The sequence below is a fragment of the Gavia stellata genome, chromosome Z (assembly GCF_030936135.1).
Source record: "Gavia stellata isolate bGavSte3 chromosome Z, bGavSte3.hap2, whole genome shotgun sequence".
Lineage (NCBI taxonomy): Eukaryota > Metazoa > Chordata > Aves > Gaviiformes > Gaviidae > Gavia > Gavia stellata.
The window spans coordinates 82,623,798-82,641,511 of record NC_082637.1 but is presented as its reverse complement, the minus strand read 5'-3'; the positions used below and the strand labels follow the sequence as shown (position 1 = coordinate 82,641,511).

Sequence of the window (17,714 nt, the reverse complement as noted above, 5' to 3'; positions counted from 1 at the left end):
AATTGTCCCAGACTGCAATATGAAAATGAACATACCACAAAGCATGAGCATTTATATGCAAACTTTATGTGATGAATGACATTGTGGTTGGAGATTGAGTCCCTCCCTCAGTCTCTAGGCAGAGGTAACAGCAGCCTTGACAGTCCTCTGTGACCTCTGTGGGAGCAGACTTTGCAACTCAACTGCATTAATTAAATCCAGTCCAACAGGATTTACTTTCTCAGTAGAACAAATTTTTTACACCTGCAAGCCTCCTACCTGGCCTTTTTAGTCATCACTAGAATCTCACTTGAGACACAGAAAAAAGAAAATGTTCTTCCCTGGCTGCTCCACAGCAGCTTCTAATGTCATATTTCCATCAACCGTCATCTTGCCTCATGGGAAAACAAAGGTGAGGGTATGCGCTAGACTTGTTGCATGCACGAAGCCCTTTTTGTGTGAAGTAGTTGAATCAGTCTAGAATGCTGCTAGTATAGTTTAGCTTGCATGGAATAATAATTTGTAAACAACAGCCTTCCAGTTAGAAACTGCAACAAAACAAATAGCACATCTAATATTTTACTTCCAAGCTGAATCACCATTATGCAGTTGGTTTGGTTGCCTCACTCACCCAAACTCTATAAAGAAAATCAAAGCTCTAATGTTCATATCCTGGGAATGAAACAGTAAACTGACTCCTTTCTAGTTTTTGCTCAGACTTCAGATAGAACTGATGAGACCTAAAATGAACATGTTCAACTGTAGAAAACAGCGCAAATTCAAAATATTTGTTACAAGACAGTAATTCTCTTCCTCAACTACCGTAGGCCAGAAGACAACAGTCACTGTTGCAGGAGAGCGCTGCTTGTTCGTACTAGACATGCAATCCGTCTTACCTCTGCAGTTGTCTCAAGGCAACCTAGCAAAAGGCAGAAACTACATCCCCCCAAGCACTTTCATTCACATCAATATTACACTTGTTTTGGACTTAAAAGGAATGCAAGTGTGAAAGGAGGCAATGTGCCAATTTTCTTTTTCCTCCTAGGTAGAAACTCTGATTTGTTATTACAGCTGTAACATCATTTTCATAGTGTAAGTTTCTTTATAGATGTTGTAGGAAGTTTCTAACTTAGAAGTAAAGGGTCAGAGTATGTCTATTGGAGAGGGACAGAGTATGTCTATTGGACACACTTTAAGACAAGGAAAGCAAAGAATCATTCACCCTCAGAAGTACCAGAATGCTTCACTCAGCTCTTCAGACCGCATGGATAATGTACTTTTTTATTAACACTTCTGCAGAAGAGAGCTTTTTCTGCATCAAAGGGCAGATATGGTATCATGGCCAATACAGAATGATGGATGCCGTTATCCCACCATACTGTCCCAGTGGCAGCATCATGAAAAAATGGAGCAAAGAAAGACCTCTCCAGGGCAGCCCCCTCTGTTCTGAGGACGCACAGCAGCCATGAGGTATATGAAAATTAGTAGTTACAATGATTGCAATTAAATAACAGATAATACCAATCCAGTTAGACAAGAAAATGAGACAAGTAAGAAAAAAAAAGGTATTTTCATGGTTTTCTAGTAACAAATATGATAGATCAAAAAGTCAATAATGTCAAACAATCCCTCAACATTCTTTTTGGGAGAAGCTTATTGAAAACGTAGGAAAATAAGTAAACAGTACAAGATTAACAGCAAAGCAATTTTTCCATCAACTGATCTGGATCACTGCCTCCAAATGGAGCTTATGTATAACACCATTAAAGTTAGCTCTGAGCTGTCATTCACACTCTGTTAAAGCAAGAAAACTTAGTGAATGGCTATAAAACTTCAAAATCCAGAGTTCAATCAGTACTCATGTAAGAGAGGTCACTTTAGCAGAGAATTGACTCATCCAAGTTGCACAAGAGCAAATCTGCCTTAAATTTGTCTTGGAGTATGCCCATATATGCAATAATGATAATACTACGCATTAAAAACATGGGTGGCATATCTTTCTTTGTACTGAATCTATTCTACTGACCCCACCTGTATTTATTTGGCTCATCTACTGAACTCAGCTGCTGTCGTTCAGATATCATCTTTGTCAAAGGGTGTTTTAGCATAAAAACTAAGTGATAAAAAACCCCTCTGTGTTCAAGGAAAAATGCAGCCTAACCAGAACAATCCAATAAGTTAAGTCCAAAGTCAAGTTCTTTGCCATCTATTTGGTATATTAAGGAATTTGTGAGGATAAATTCACAAAGAATGAAAAAAGGTGCCAGAGCAATCAGCAAAAATGTCCTTATTGTCATTCCATCATATAACAAATAAATATTCATTTATTTCAGGAATGCTAGTGATAAGATAAAGGATACAAAGATGTTAAAACATGGCAGCTTGCAATTGCTCTAGTTAAAGAGTGTTTTGCTATGATTCCAGAATTCCTATTTTAAAAAACATCCAGTAAAGTGCAAAAGTCAGAATCCAAATAGCAGTCATTTATACTAGGAGATATGACTCTGCAATTTGTCTGTCAAGTTTGAAAATAAATTTAAATTCTGTATGAGTGAGTGTGCACTTAATGTGCATAATAACTGTTGGGATGAAATGTAAAAAACAAAGCAAGAGCTTAATAGAGGCCTTGCTATATAAATCCAAAGACACTTAATAGTTGTCCTGCAATCTTCTGAAACTACATCACAAAAAAAAAGTAAGAGAAAGGTTTATGTTTTCTGTTGAGCACTTAGGAAGAAAACAGTGCTCAAAACACTACTTCAGATGAATGACATTAGTTTGATTTACAGCAGCCCTAAATCATGTGATGAGAAATTTTGTACCATCTTTCCTGCACTTCTCACCTGGAGCAGACTGTGGGCATGTATACTTCAATCACAGCAGATTTAGCACTTCAGGGATATGGTGATCCATAAGGCACAGAGACAGCTAATCAGGACCTACTGTTTGTGTGCAGTAAGTGGAATCACTTGGAATGTGCAGGGATGACATTTCACTATCCATGTCACCTCTCTGACACGAGTAGTGCTGAGACATTTACTCACCACCAGTATCCTTGGTCAGAAAGAGATGGGTACCAAACTATTGATATTTTGGGTGCATGTTCTGGAAGTGCTACTTAATAATCCCCCACCTCTTTATCCTCACAGCAATGTGGAAATTCAGTTTATCTTATGTGAGAAGAGCGCTGATCCTACTTCATTCAGTGTCAACGTGGCTTTTTCCCTCATAGTGAGATCTTGGGTTGGAAACCACATTGTTCCCCAGTCAGCCTACGCAAAAGCTGGGCAATAGAGCAGGAAACACAGAAGAAGGCATATGAAGAAAGGTGCTGATTGCTGAAGGAAGAACAGCGAGAAGCTCTAGAAATTTCCTCTGGCACCACTAAACACTTGGGGAAAAATTGTACAATAGAGCTCAGGTTCTGCTGAGCTCTTTCATGGACTCAACCTCAAAACTGACAGAGGCTTTCAAAAGGCCATGGAAAAAGGACTTGTGCTCCAATCCTGACTTCCAGCATGTCAATCAATGTAGCTGAAACATCTTGACTCCTTCAAAGTACCAAAGAGAAAAGGATTTGACCCTTGCACAGAAACTTCCTCTAAAAAGCAAAAAAGTTAACAGCGAAGTTAATAAAATGTGTTTAATACATGTAGCCTCTAAAATTAACTCCTACGTTTGGAAGTACAATGGGATCTATATTTAGCAGGAGGATTCATCCTGTCACACTCTTGCAGTATCTTTATTATGATGTCTGAAAGCACCTCAATTTCCCAGCTAAAACACTGGAAACAAGGAAATTAAGAGAAAACTTGTCTGGTTGATAAACAAATGACATTGTCACCAACACCAGCAAGGCAGATTCAGTGTGTGTGTGTGTCCGTGTGTCTGTGTGTGTGTGCACACGTGTGTGTGTGTGTTAAAAGCCACGTGCAATGTTTTTATAGCTGGAGTACACTCCGAGTAACTTAGCAATATTATGCAGGCAAACCCCAGGGTTTAGAGCAGCAGATGAAGAGAAACTAGTCCTACAGTACCAGAGAGTGAAATGGAGACCATGACAATGTTTAGACTGCAGACAATAATATAATGTATATTATTGCTGGCTCCTGTTTAAAACCAAGCTTCAGGTCAATCAACCAGCCTCGGCAGTCAGAGCACTTGAAGAATCCCTAGGATTTTCCTGTTACATGTGTTTGTTTTGCTTGGTTAAAACAGACACCCAATGAAAGTCATGCTTTTTTCCAGTCTTCCAAATATATCAAGTTAGATGAAGAAGCCAGGTTTTTCTACTGAAGACAATAACTGATTCACTACAACCCCCAAGGAAAAAGCTTAAGATCTACAGACTTATCAGCTGGTTTTATAGCAAGCTTCATTCCTTTGAAGGTTAATTCATTTATTCTCTCTCATCAGAAGGCATCTCACTGAGCTGGGCATGTTTGTAGATGTGAATTTCATGAATCACACATCTTAAAAGCAAGCACAGAAATAAGGGCAGGCTAGAACTATAGCCGGGGGTCAATACACAACATGTATTGACTAGGGTAGAAGTAATGAATCTAGATGTAAGCCCTCCAGCACAGACCTCACTAGTAATTTCTTTTTCCGTAGATGAAACCACAATCAAGGGATTGGTGGGCTGCTACTTCCTAGAGAAGATCTTTGAGCCTGACTATGTGGCACTTTCTTCCCAGAGCAGAGCATCATCTCCTCAACTTCACATACTATCACCCACCATGCCAGGCACGACAAAATGAGCTACAAGTCATTTGCACCTGGCAGATGAAGGCATCACATGCAAGTCCATGATTAAATTTTTACAGATGTCTGAAGGGTTGTCCCAAACTGCAGAAAGGCTTAAGAGGTAACCTGTGAGTCTCTCACTGAACGCTTTTGACACATCTGTTAACACACCAACTGCTGTGGATGGTGGCTGGTCAACCACCTATGAAATGTCCTTGCTATTATCCAATCCGTGTGAGAGAATGACAAATACTAAGGAGACACTTACATTTATTTGTTTGTAATATTTTTAGTCTTGTTCCCCATTTTGCTCTCCCAGAGCAACAGAAGCCTTCATTATTACTGTCCCGTTTAGAATTTGGTGCTTTACCTTGTGGTTGAGTGCTCAGATTCTATAACCTCAACTACCTTCAGCATCAATTAAAGAAAGACATAAGAACATCCAAAGTGATATTAAATACACAAAAAGCTAATCATTCCCACAGATGGAAACACTTAACTCTAACAATTTTAAACAAAAACAAGACAAAAAAGTTCCCGTATCTTTCCATCTTAGCTTCTTGGTGGTGTTCTTGTTTTAGGAGAAGAAACATTATCCCCCACTAAGAATTTGGCATCTCTCCTTTTTTGAGCATAATGGGTCTGTGGTGAACTCCAGACCTGTTCATTAGTTGTTTCTGAGAGATGGTGGAACCCACCAAGCTCATCAAGCAGAGATGCCCTTATGGGGATGTTAGAACTCCAGGGCTCTGTGACTACAGTTGCAGATCAGGGTGCCGTGGGTCAGGCATGAAAAATGACTAAAAGTGACAAAATATCATCTTTTCTGATTGTATATGGAACATTCTAAGGACATTTCCCCACCTGCAGCTGTAACCTGATGTTACTGCTCCTCATAGACCTTTGGTCACAGCCACAGAGTTGGCAGTTCAAAGCTCAAGCAATCATGAGACACTGCCATACTGACTTTCTTTTCCTCAGAAACATGGAATCTGTCCAAATCATCATTTCTAGAACACAATCAAGTGTGCCAAGAAGCAGAATATCATGGCCACTTTGAGGGTTAAAGCATTTACCTTTACACCTTGAGGACCATATGTCCCAAGACTTTCCATTTCCTCCTCCTCTCTTTGGCCAAACAGCCTATGCTAAAAGACAGTAGCAGCCACCAATAGCACTAGCAGACTGCCTGTGGACCAAAGAGGGAAGAGATACTGCCCATAGCTATCCCTCCTCTCCGCACATACATGAAGATAATGGAGACCGCTACCCATGTCTTGAATACTCTGGACAAAACACAGATACGTTAGGGCCAAGACAGACTTGAAAAGTTTCCTCTGTCTTCACCATAGGCAAGGGCCTTGGAGGCTACATGTAGTTAGCCTGTTTATTAATCCAACTCATGCCCTCTTTCCCAAACTGCACAGACAAGACACCTTGTCTCAGCTGCAGTTCTCTTCCTCCATCCTGCTGCTGTTAAGGGCTGGTTCTCTGACACACCAGGCTAGTAAAAGGTATCCTTAACAAAGTCACAAATTACTGCAAAACACTCTCTAGGACTGGAAAACCACAAAGACCTAAGCAACTACGTTCAACTTTAAAGCAGAAGGCTAGGCAAGCTGAAGAAGTATTTTTCTTTTACACGTTAGAACAAGTTAGTTGATTCTTTTTGATACACATCAGTAATGATTTAATTAAACTCTCCTGAATGTCTTAGGTCTATTCTATGCAAAACCATAGGCTGAACAGGAATCCACTGCACTTGACAAGACTGGAAGAGTATACTTTTCCCATAGGCTTGCCTCAAGCATGAAGAGTAGCATAGCAACAGCCATACCCTTAGAGAGCTCTGCTGTAGTTGTAAAGTGTCACTGGCATTTACTTATACAGAGGGGGAAAATTACCTTGCGTTCTATATGATTCTTTTTTTTTTTTTTTTGTGCCTTACTCTCCCAAAAGTCATTTAGATGTCAAGATTTTTGGATCTCCCCAAAGATGAGCTTTATCATGTTATGAGCTCAAATACAGTGTCATGAATAAAAACCACCATGGCATTATTTCCTTTTTGGTTTACTCTATTTGGGCTCTGTACTCCTCTTGAGAACTCTTGGATCCATGACCCTGCATTAGGTCACACAATTCAAGGCTTGAGAAGTGTCCAGGAAAGCCAATGCAAAGGATGTGACCCTACCACAGGCCCTGAACTAAGAAGAAAAGACCCTTTTCTCTGTGTTCCTATTTTAAAATCTAATCTATTTGTTGTTCCAGAATCAGAATGGACTATGGAGAAGATCTTAAGCTGTCCAAAACACAGAAGAAACTTCTCACCTGAAGCCATATTTTAGACTATGATGTCTTTATTTATTATTATTCTCAAAGAAATTTCCATTACAAGAGCAAAAGAGCATGAGACTAGGTGGAAAATATTTAAAGGACATCTGGTTTTGTTTTTTCTCTTTCTTCCCTGCACTCACTGTGGGGGGGAAATGGTGCATAGAAGGGAGACTGTATAATCTTCCCCACAGCCACCCCAAAATAACTTTCTTAGCATGAGTCCCCATCTGCATATTATATACTCTTGTTAGACATATATGGCTTCTAATTGGCTTTGGCCAGAAGACAATGCTGCATGGAGTAGTTTGTGCTTTGGCTCCACACCACACACTCACAGCCCCTCACTTCATCAGTGGGCTTTGGCGAGCAGATCTCACTTTGTCTCCATTTCTGACACCACAGCACTGTCAAATCAATCACATACACGCTTATCTGAAGACAGAATGGAAACTGCTCCTTCCCCATCACCTATATCCATTCAAAGGATTATTCCATAGAAGGCACTGGTGCAGGCACCACTTCTGTTGGAGGTGCTAAGAGAACCTCAGAGTTATATACAAACCCTTGCAGCTAAACCACTTTAAACTCTTTATTAGTAAATCATCTCCTGCAGTTAAAAGTATCCTAAATGTTTTTATTAATGCTTAGTAAACTGAAATATGCGATGAAATATGAGGAATGTAAATGAGTTTGTATTAAGAGACAATGCCCAGTACCTATTTAATGATATTTTGATTCCAGACTCTTATTTTTATCACTAGGAGCTCAGAAATTTTAAATCCTTCCCGTAATTATTCTTCTGTGTTTTTTAGCAAAACTCAAAATATTTAACTTTTAATTGTGCAGTCTTTAATATCTCCGGCTTTCCTCAGAACAAGGAAATGGTAAGAGTTAACCTAGACAACTGCTTTTAATTTAAGATAGTAGTTTGTGTTTCAAGGAGAAATCCATGTCTCTGGCTAACTTTGTGGTTTCATACGGCCAGAAAGGAAGAAAACTGAAATGGTGTTGCTCCTACAAATCCTCAGTGCAAGTATCCAAATTAGTACTGTAAATTCAATACAGATTTATGTTAAAATGTATTCCAACAATTCTTACCACCATTTATGGCCTTCTGGGGTAACATGCTAATAGCGGCCAACAGACCAATAAGTGTTCAATGACTTCCATGATGACTTTCTCATTATGGCCCAGATTTTGATAGCATTAATCAAGCACCATCTTATTCCATGAATAATCATCCCACTGACACAGGTTCTCCAAATAAGGACCTATGTAGTGCAAGTAAGTTTAATAGATTTGGCATTGAATCAGAATAGGCTATGCAGATATGAACTTTCAAATTCGCATGGAAAAAAAAACATGTTTAAGCACAGTTCTACAATATACTAAGTACCATGAATGTCCTTTGTTATTAATGAAGTGTTGAGAGCGCTCATTACAAGGGAAAGTTTGTACCTTGCGGAATCAGCCTTAGGTGGATAGAGCAATCAGAAATTTGGAATAACCTTAAATCTTGAACTGTAAGTCTTCTACCAATGTATGAATGTGTTACAATACAGAAAAGAAAACACAGGATCCAGTTTACTGCAATGCTTGCTTTCCAATAACATCATTGATATTTTATCTAATTCTCTGTCTTCTGTGGATGAATTGTTCCAAAGTGTAATCTCATTGATGCCATGTAACTTCAAACAAGATCTGCATTTGAAATTAACCTTTGTTCTTACAGAAACTGCTTCATTTATACAGACTTGGCTCCTTAGCTCCATCTTAAAACGGAAGTCTGGCTTAGAGACTCAGGTTTCTGTGAAGGCATTGAAGAATAATTTGTCCTGTGCTATACCTTGATGCGGTACTGTGTCTTCCTAACATGCATCTGTTTCTCTTCATCCAAACAGAATAAATTAACTCCTCTGCATGTTAGTATGACATACCTATACCTTATATCCATAAAACTATCACTCCTTCTGACTCCTAGAAGTTATTTTCTGACTCCTGTTCATCTGAAAACTTCTGAGAAAACAGGTTAAAAAAAAAAAAAACCAGACAAGGCAGGGGGAAGTATCTTTGGTTAGCTATTATAATAATCTCCCATTAAAATTGGTCAATAGAATCAGAAAGAAAAAAAAAATCCCTATGCAGCAGATTGACACTGTACAGCTAATTGGCAATTATCTCATCCACAGCAGTCACCTCTTCACAGCACATAAATAAATAGCTTAAGGATGAGTTTTCCTATGTGCTCAGTGTGGACCTGACTCTGCTTTCTTGAAGACAATGGTAAAACTGTAAAGGGAATTCTCCTCTCTTCTCAGATTCAGCTTACTACTGCAGTAAAGTGCTTCTAGTAGCAATGCCATTATCTATTAACATAACAAAACATGCAGCTGTCATTTATCACGCTGTTTTTTCTCACAACCTCTTCAGTGCAAAAAAAGTGTACACTATGTACCAGCCTAAGATGGAGTCCTCTTTCCCTAATTTATGAGGAGAGATTCTAGAACTTTTTTTATAAATGCATATTCTGAGAATAATTTAGAGAAAAGCTAGGTCAAACACGCTTTGCCTTTGGGAAGGATGGTAATGAAACCTGCAGGCATCTTTGCCTCCTGCAGAGTTTCATTCTCATCCAGTACCCATCTCTACGAGCATGCTGTTACCATACAACAGGCTTTGTGACAGTCTTGGAGAGTTTCCGTGGATCCCAGAGGTGAAGTGGTTAATCACAGTCTCCAAGTCAGACCTACAAGCCCTTGTAGGTCTTGTCCTTGTAGGTCTTTAACCCTTGTCCCAGGCTACGGAGCCTTTAAGATAAAGGCTGAAACTGTGCATTTGCTTTAATCAGTTTTCTACAGGTAGTTACTGTGCAAGGAAGAAGGTAAAATGAACGTGCTTATTGTGACCTGGGTTGATAGACCAAATCTCCCCAATATTCTCTGCTAGCTTACGTTTCTTAAATGATGAAGGTTTCATATCCAAGCAGATCACATTACCAAAGCCCAGCTGATAGGCCACAAAGACATGCATATGTTTAAACAGATCATCACCCTCAACAATAGGACAGAAACGTATATCTATCCAGAAAGGATAGACAGCTCATAAATCTTGGTAAATGAAATTGTTTAACAAAGAAGAATCAATTAGCATTCATGAGAAATTGAAAACCTGTGCATGTGCATCTTCAGCAAAGACTGCCCAGTCGCTGCAGCCTCTTTGAATCCCATGGCCTGGTTCCAGGTTGTTCTGAGCACAGAACATTAACCTCAGTGAAATAGGCTCCAGTTTTGACTTTTTTTAATTTTTATTTTTAAAAGCTCCATGAGAATGTTTGACCCTGAGAAACTGCTGGCTCACATGCATCCAGGATAAGCTTCTCCATATTAGTTGCACTTCTCTGTTCTTAAGAGGGTAAGGAACAAGGCATTGGCTCTTCATCCAGGAATGATACAGATTAGTCAAAACTTCTTTTTGTAAGCTAGGAAAGACCTAAATTGAATTTGAAAGCCTTGATTCAGAGATTATTCAGAATTCAATCCCATCAAGATTGATGGAGGATCAATGTTAGGAATTCTAGGTGTTCAGGGGTGCTGATCACTAACAGATACAGGTTGAATATAAGTAAAATTAAGACAATGCTGAGCACTAACAAAATATCATCATTTAATTTTCAGCGTTCCCAAGCTTATATATTTTTTGATTCTTTGCAAGACTTGTATTGCTTATATGTTATAACTCTCAAAGGTGAACATAGTCTGAGACAGATCCTCCGCTACTAAAAGTAAGAGAAAAACGCTTACTGATTTCAGTGACTAAAGTGTCTATAAATAGTCATCAGCAGAAGACAACTTCGCATGATCTAATTTATTTCTGCTCTAAGGTAGAATACAAACAAACACTGAGCACCTTAATTTTGCAACTGCTTGTTACAAATATATGTACATATACAAAGGCAGGTTTGCTCAGAGCCATGGCTGATTTATTGTTCCACTGGCTTCAAAAGCACTAAACTAAATGCATATCAGTCAAGGATCGGCCCAAAAGATATTTAATTAGGAGCTATAAGTATTTTTTTAGAAAGGAACAGTGAAACTGGTATGGAATAAAAACAGGTCAAGACAGCAGCAGTGTGAGACACTCAGACCACTGCAGTAAATGGAAAATGTACTTTGGTGCTGGTTGCAAAGTATTTCTGTACCAGAATGAAGTTCCCATGTGCATAACCAGCACAAAGCCAAAAAAAATAGACTACTGGATAGGAAAGGCTATTTCTGCATATATATTTTAAGTATACGTATTTCACTAGTCACAGTAATGTCTAAGCTTAAGGATATCTAGTGTCTGAAACATATCTATAGGCCCACTGAAAGGATATAGTTAAATTCACTTCCAGAAGAAAGCTTGTAAGAAAAGTTTACAAAATCACACCTGTAATACAGAAATTTGTGCATGTAGAACTGCCCAATCACAGAAAAATTTACCATATTTTTCTTTTTATCATCAAACTCTTTGTTGAATAAAGACCCATCATAGAGCCTAACCACGGATCACAAGGTACTATGGGGTTCACAATATAATCCATGATTCATAGTCACCATGTGGCAGAATCATAATCACTCTGCTGCATTAGAGCTGTTTAATTAGCAACTTTTGCAAAGACTATAGTAGTACTATGGGATCGCAAAGAATTTTACTAAAGAAGATCCAGATTCCTCACCGAAAAGTTTTTGCTTGTTTGTTGCTTTTTGATGCTGAGATGCCTCTTTTTTAAAAAGATATTATTAAACTTGGATTGCAATTAAATATGTCTAATTTTATGCCATGGACACATAAAAACCTTAATTACATACTTTATGAACTATAATACAAGTAGCACAGGTACTATACCCATCTTTATATATGGGGTTTTTTTATATATAGCTTCCCAAACATTAAATGTGTTTCTTTGAAAATCCTTTTATAACATGCAAAAAATAAGATGCTTCAACGACAACTTTTGTGAGATCTACTACACTAACTATAGCAGCTTTAAACGTGACTGCCTCTTTGTAGACTCTACATTTGCCTTTAATTAAGGCCTGCTAGACCACAAACTATAGGTTCACTTCATTCAGCAATTCTCTTCAGATTCAAAACAGCCAAAACTTATTTTACACAGGATTTCTTATTTCTTTTCTTTTGCACATTAGAGTCTCCAGTACTTTTTAAGTTTTGCAGTGCAAAGTAAATAGGGTCCTATCTTACCTTCCATGTGTTCCACATAGCAATATACATCGTAAGTTTCATTAGGAAAACGGCGCCCATATGTTCTGACTCCTTTCTTTCCCATTTTATCTCCGAAGCAGCCAATTCTTGGATGTCTAATTGGATACCTGAAATGCAGCATGCTCGTATTTATTATTATGGTAAGTCAGCATTTTAACTCTGTAGGCTAAGCATATTAATTTTGGGAAACTGTGTCAAGGCGCCTTTTAAATGTCTCACCTAACCGTCTGGTCGGACAACCAGCCAGCATCACATTGCTCAAATCCATCTTCATAGGCTGCTTTCAGTTGTTCTGGGCTGGCTATGACAGCACCATTTTCCAGACAAGTCTGCTGAGCTTGTGTAAAATTCAGAGTATACCTGCTGGTTGCTGCACGATAGTGAAATACAACACCTGAAAAGGCAAAAAATTTACATTAGTGACACATTTTGCGTAATTTCTGCAACCACCATCATATTGTAACTTTACCTAGGTACTGTTACAATGCTGAAAACAGAAGGGTATAACAAAAATAGTAAAAGGCCAAGAGAAATGCCATCATATAAATGATGTCCCTCCCTCTAGTGGCTGCTACCAGTAATTATATAACAGCTTATGCTATTAATAGTTGATGAAATTATATTCACTGCACACACAGAAAAAAGTAATTAAACCATATATGCATTTTCACTGCTGTATTACATAAAATTGTAATGGAAAGGGAGAATGAATGCTAAAATATGTCAATGATATCACACAGTTACCCGGGCTCTTCCAGGTCCAAGTGCTGGTTGGCTAATTGCACTGCAGGCAAGGCTGCTTATGCTAACAGCGCTACCTGACATATTGGCTTATTGGCCTACATGACACACCCCATTGCGAGTCAAGCAGACACACAAAAGTACCAACAGTGAATGGGGGATCCCTTGAACGCTTGAGGTCTGCCAGCTGCAGTGAGACATGTGACCAATGGGGACACCAAAATAATTGTGCTTTTGACGCAGATTTGGTAATCAGTGATGGCTCTGATGTCTGTTCCTATGCGTCAAAGCTTACTACAAATATAACATTTATAAATAAATGGCTGTTGATCAATTTTTCATAACTTTGTTTTCCTGCACACACTACAAATGAAACAGACAAAACAAAGCTTGCTTTTATTTGGGGCCTTTCTGGTTCTGGAAAGAATCGCTACAATTTCAAAAGTTACTTGAGCATGTCAGACATTTGGAGAGGGAGGCCTAGCGTTAAGATGGTTTTGGTTAGGATGGGATCTGTCCAGAAGCCATGTTCTGTTTTCTATATACACATAATTCCCACTGAATTCAGCAACTGCTGCACATGCACACTTAAAACAAACCATAAAGGGCACCAACTCCGAAGTGGCAGAAAACAGATATTCCACCTTGCAAAATCACTTCCCCCTTATTACTAGTCTCTTTTACAGTTTAGCATCAAAAGGATGACTCCTGATGATCTCTGAAATATAACACTCAACCTCCCTTATTGCACTCTAAAATCTTGAGAAGCATTGCAACACCATCAATCATCCATGACACAAAATGGCTACAAAGCAAGAAAAATAAACCATAAAATGTTCCTTTCCTCCGATGATTTTATTGGAGTACTTCATGATGAGGAAATAACATACTGTAATACAGTTTGGGAAAATGGTGGCATTGTAGCAATAATTAATTTAACAAGTCTTTTTTATTAGAGCATTGTTGAAAGACAAAAGAAGTCTGCTAATTTACAAGTAAATAGAAATACGGATAACTTTGTAAAATGTTGATTCAAGAGGTTCCAAAATATTTAGAAATACTTGTTTTTCAGGCAGACAAATTCAGTAAAATTTTGTCATTTATCAAAGGTCTGGATATAGCCAATAAATAGAAAATACACAGTTTTCTTCTTGTCATGATTCACTAAGAAGGTTTCTGAAATTAAAATAAAATACATTATCTGAAAAATACTCACAGGTAGGTTAAACCTCAATCATCAGACACCAATTTTATCAAAGATAAAACAGGAAATAGGAAACACTGGGAATGCCCATATTTCATCATTTAATATGGAGTCACACACCAGCTGCAGCCACTAACTGGAAGCTTACAGACCACTAATGTCCCCATAAAATGCCTTTTCAGAACCGCTGACAGAACCTGTCACGAACAGTGCTTCTTCCAAGCAACGATGTAATTTCAGCTTCAAATGGACCCAAGCGTTGTTTGGCAACAGTGACAAGTGAAGAATACACCCTGAAAAATTATGGCTATGTTTATATTACTAAATTAAATATTCCAGGTGCCTGAAATTCAGTCATCAATACTGTTAAATTGTTAGATTAGTTCACTGCATTATTTGGTCCAGGCCCCATAACACCCTTCCAGACAATTTCTGAGCAGACTTCAGGAGCTAGCAAAGACCAGGGACAACTTCCAGTGGGCATCCTCATCCTGTGCTGGGAGCCAAAGAAGTGTAACAACACGGACGGGGGCCACACCGCTCCAGACAGCCTCAGTGCTAAAGCACAACCTCAAGCACATTTTCTTATTAATGTGAACTACCTGTACCAAGGGAGATTGAAAGGCAATGTCAGAGAGATAGCTTTACTAACTCCTGTATCCCTGCACTTTCTCTGTTATAGGGCATCCTCCATTGCCTGGTTAGGGCAAATTTACATACCATTTACATTGTCTTAGGATGTGCAAAACTTTATTTATACATCTATGAATATATTTTTATACATGTGTGTGTGCATATTTTGGTTTTGTGTACCCTAAACAACACAGTCCTTTACCACATGTCCAATACAGAGCACTACCTCACAACATAAAAAGAATTAGACAACAGCAACTAATCATGTTTGCAATTTAAAAGCTTAAAATAACAAAAATATGATTTGGAGGGTTTTTTTAAAGCTGTGGTATGCATTAAAATATTTATCTTAATATATTCAGAATTTAGTAATATTGGTTGACACTGTGAGGAAGTTACCTGCTGGTATAAATGAGCATTACTGTATTCAGTGGTACAGTAGTAAATAAAAGCAAGAGTTCAGGTGACCAGCTTGGTGTTCTGGGTCTAGAAATAAGAAATGGGCAAGTTTTACAGAGCTCACAACAGAAGCAGATAACACATTTACCCTGAATCATAAGTATAAACCTATAATAATGTTCACAAGCTGGGCATCTGGCTTTACTGCTTGTTATTCCTGAATATATACAAACATTTTAAACCCTTTTTTTTTTTGTAGCATTGGTATACAGCATTTGACACTGACTCTGTAACTCAGGGTTAAACCAGAAATGCCCAAGTACATGAAGAAATTTGTTCATTCAATCTGTTGTTATAATCTTAACTAACATGTATTCTGTATTAATTTAGATTAATCGCCTCTTTTTTTGTTGAGTTGGGGGGGGGGTCGCAAGATTGCTTAACTGATGCTGTATGACTTGAACTGGGCACAAGAGCATTGCTTCTCAGTACAACCACAAAAAGGTTCATTAACTTATCAGGAGATGGCAATGCATTTCTCTGAACTTGTATTTTTTTAAAGCCTCCTGATGCTTAAATATATGAGTGCATTCTCCACATCCAGCTATCTCGCCTCTCATTTCTTTCATGTTGGAAGCAACCACTGCCCTTCCTAGCTGGCATACATTTGGGATCCCTGTGACACCTGAATAAGGCAGGACTAAAGAGTTAATATCACTGCCAACTTAAAGTAGCTTTTGCAGTGCTGAGAAGAGCCTTTGGTCATTTGTAAATCCTGGAAAGGAACTTGGAGAATGCTTTGTTCTCCTCACTCTGATCCAAAAGGTAAACTTCACCTATTCTTAGAGTTGAACGCTCTTCCATTTCCAGTGAGGAGCTAATGGACATAAAAGAGCCTCCAAGATGAATGGGAAGGAGGATGTCAGTATGTATAAGCCTGTGCAACAGCTGCAATAATTAGAAGACCCCCTGGGGCTAAGAAGATTAAAGTGCAGGACTTTCATTGTTTCAGTTAGACAGAGGGAGAGGGGTAAAATCCATTGTCCGAGTTTTTGCACTTTAAAACATTTGTAAAGGATTTTTTTCCCTTTGCCTATTTCCTTTCTGAAAGAAAAGGCAAGAAAGGAGTTGTCCTAGGAACAAATAAAGCAACTGGAAAACAGACTACAGCAGTATAGTGTTGTCACTGAACATCTGGCAAACAAAGTCAGTGTAATTACAGGAAGGAGTAGCAGCATCTACAAGAAAGAGCACTCACAAGAAAGTAATTTCTAGCATCCAGTATTTACTTCTGTCTGAGCAAAAGAGGATCATGCAGTAAAACCTTGTGGAACTGATGGGCAAGGGCTTCTGGTATGGCTAATAAATTAGAGTTCACTGTCCCTAGTGAGCTCACATTGCTGCAACATGCACTCTTGGAGTCACATAAAGCCTAAATTTCGTAAGTTGTATCACACAGCAAAGAACATCTAAAGAGAAAAGATTATGATGGTAGTGGTTGTTATTCTGTTAATTTTTACGTTCAAACCTTAGCACTGTGGTGCAGACCCTTGAAATAATCCCCAACCCACTGCCAAAGCTACGACACAGTTTGGTATTCCGCCTTGCCTTTAATGCAAGAGACAATTTACATTACAAATACATGCCAAAATAGAGGTTACAGGACTGAGCACTGTAAGAATGGAAGGAATAGGACAGCGTTTTCAGCTTCCTACATGAATAATTCATTTTTGTTCCTCATTCGAGGTTTTGCACCCATCTTCTGACCCCTGTCTTAGGCTTTGGCAACCTGAGAAGAACAGGCTCGCCTTGCATCAGCAGGACCTCCCTTGCCAAACGCTTCAGGGAACTTCTCATCATGGGGAGAGAAAGTGCATACCAATCCCTCTGCTCTGTCAGCCCCAGCGCCTCCTGGTCTCCAGGGACAGAGACTTCTTACACTAACTCACATGTTGCTCCTCCGTGCAAAATCTTTGCGTCCGTCCTCACAGAGCAATGCAGTTGTTTGGAGGTGTATGCGAGCTCCTCTGACCAAGTTGGTCCAGAAAAGGAAAGCAATTGATCTTGAGCTTTACCTGTATTTTTCTCAGGGGGAGGAGTTCTTTACTACATCTGTATTTATCTCTGAATACACAGTGGGATCACCTGTTATCTCTGCACAGCGACATTCTAGGTTGCACAAGTGTTCACCGAGGCCAAGGCATTGCTACTTAAATTAAAATTACTTTAAAAAAAAATGCACGGCCTCTCAGAACTGTCCTCATACTGGGGGATGACCACATCCTAAAACCAGTTTAGCCATTAGTACTGGCCTCTGCTCTACCATCCTGCATGTGAAGGCATGCCATGCGCTGCCTGGGCTCAGAGCTCTCCCACTGAAGGTCTTCCATCCAGCCTGATGCAGAAACCTCAC

At 38.9% G+C, this 17,714-nt stretch overlaps 1 protein-coding gene across 1 annotated transcript in view; it reads right to left on the bottom strand.

Annotated features, from left to right (window-relative positions):
• The window catches only part of VCAN (versican), a 105,788-nt gene that overhangs the window by 72,952 nt on the left and 15,122 nt on the right, over positions 1-17,714 (bottom strand). The window contains exons 3-4 of the mRNA XM_059833511.1: positions 12,544-12,718; positions 12,304-12,431 (exon numbers count right to left, since the gene is read on the bottom strand). Of these exons, the coding sequence (XP_059689494.1) occupies positions 12,304-12,431; positions 12,544-12,718 (303 nt within the window). The remainder of the gene's footprint in view (positions 1-12,303; positions 12,432-12,543; positions 12,719-17,714) is intronic.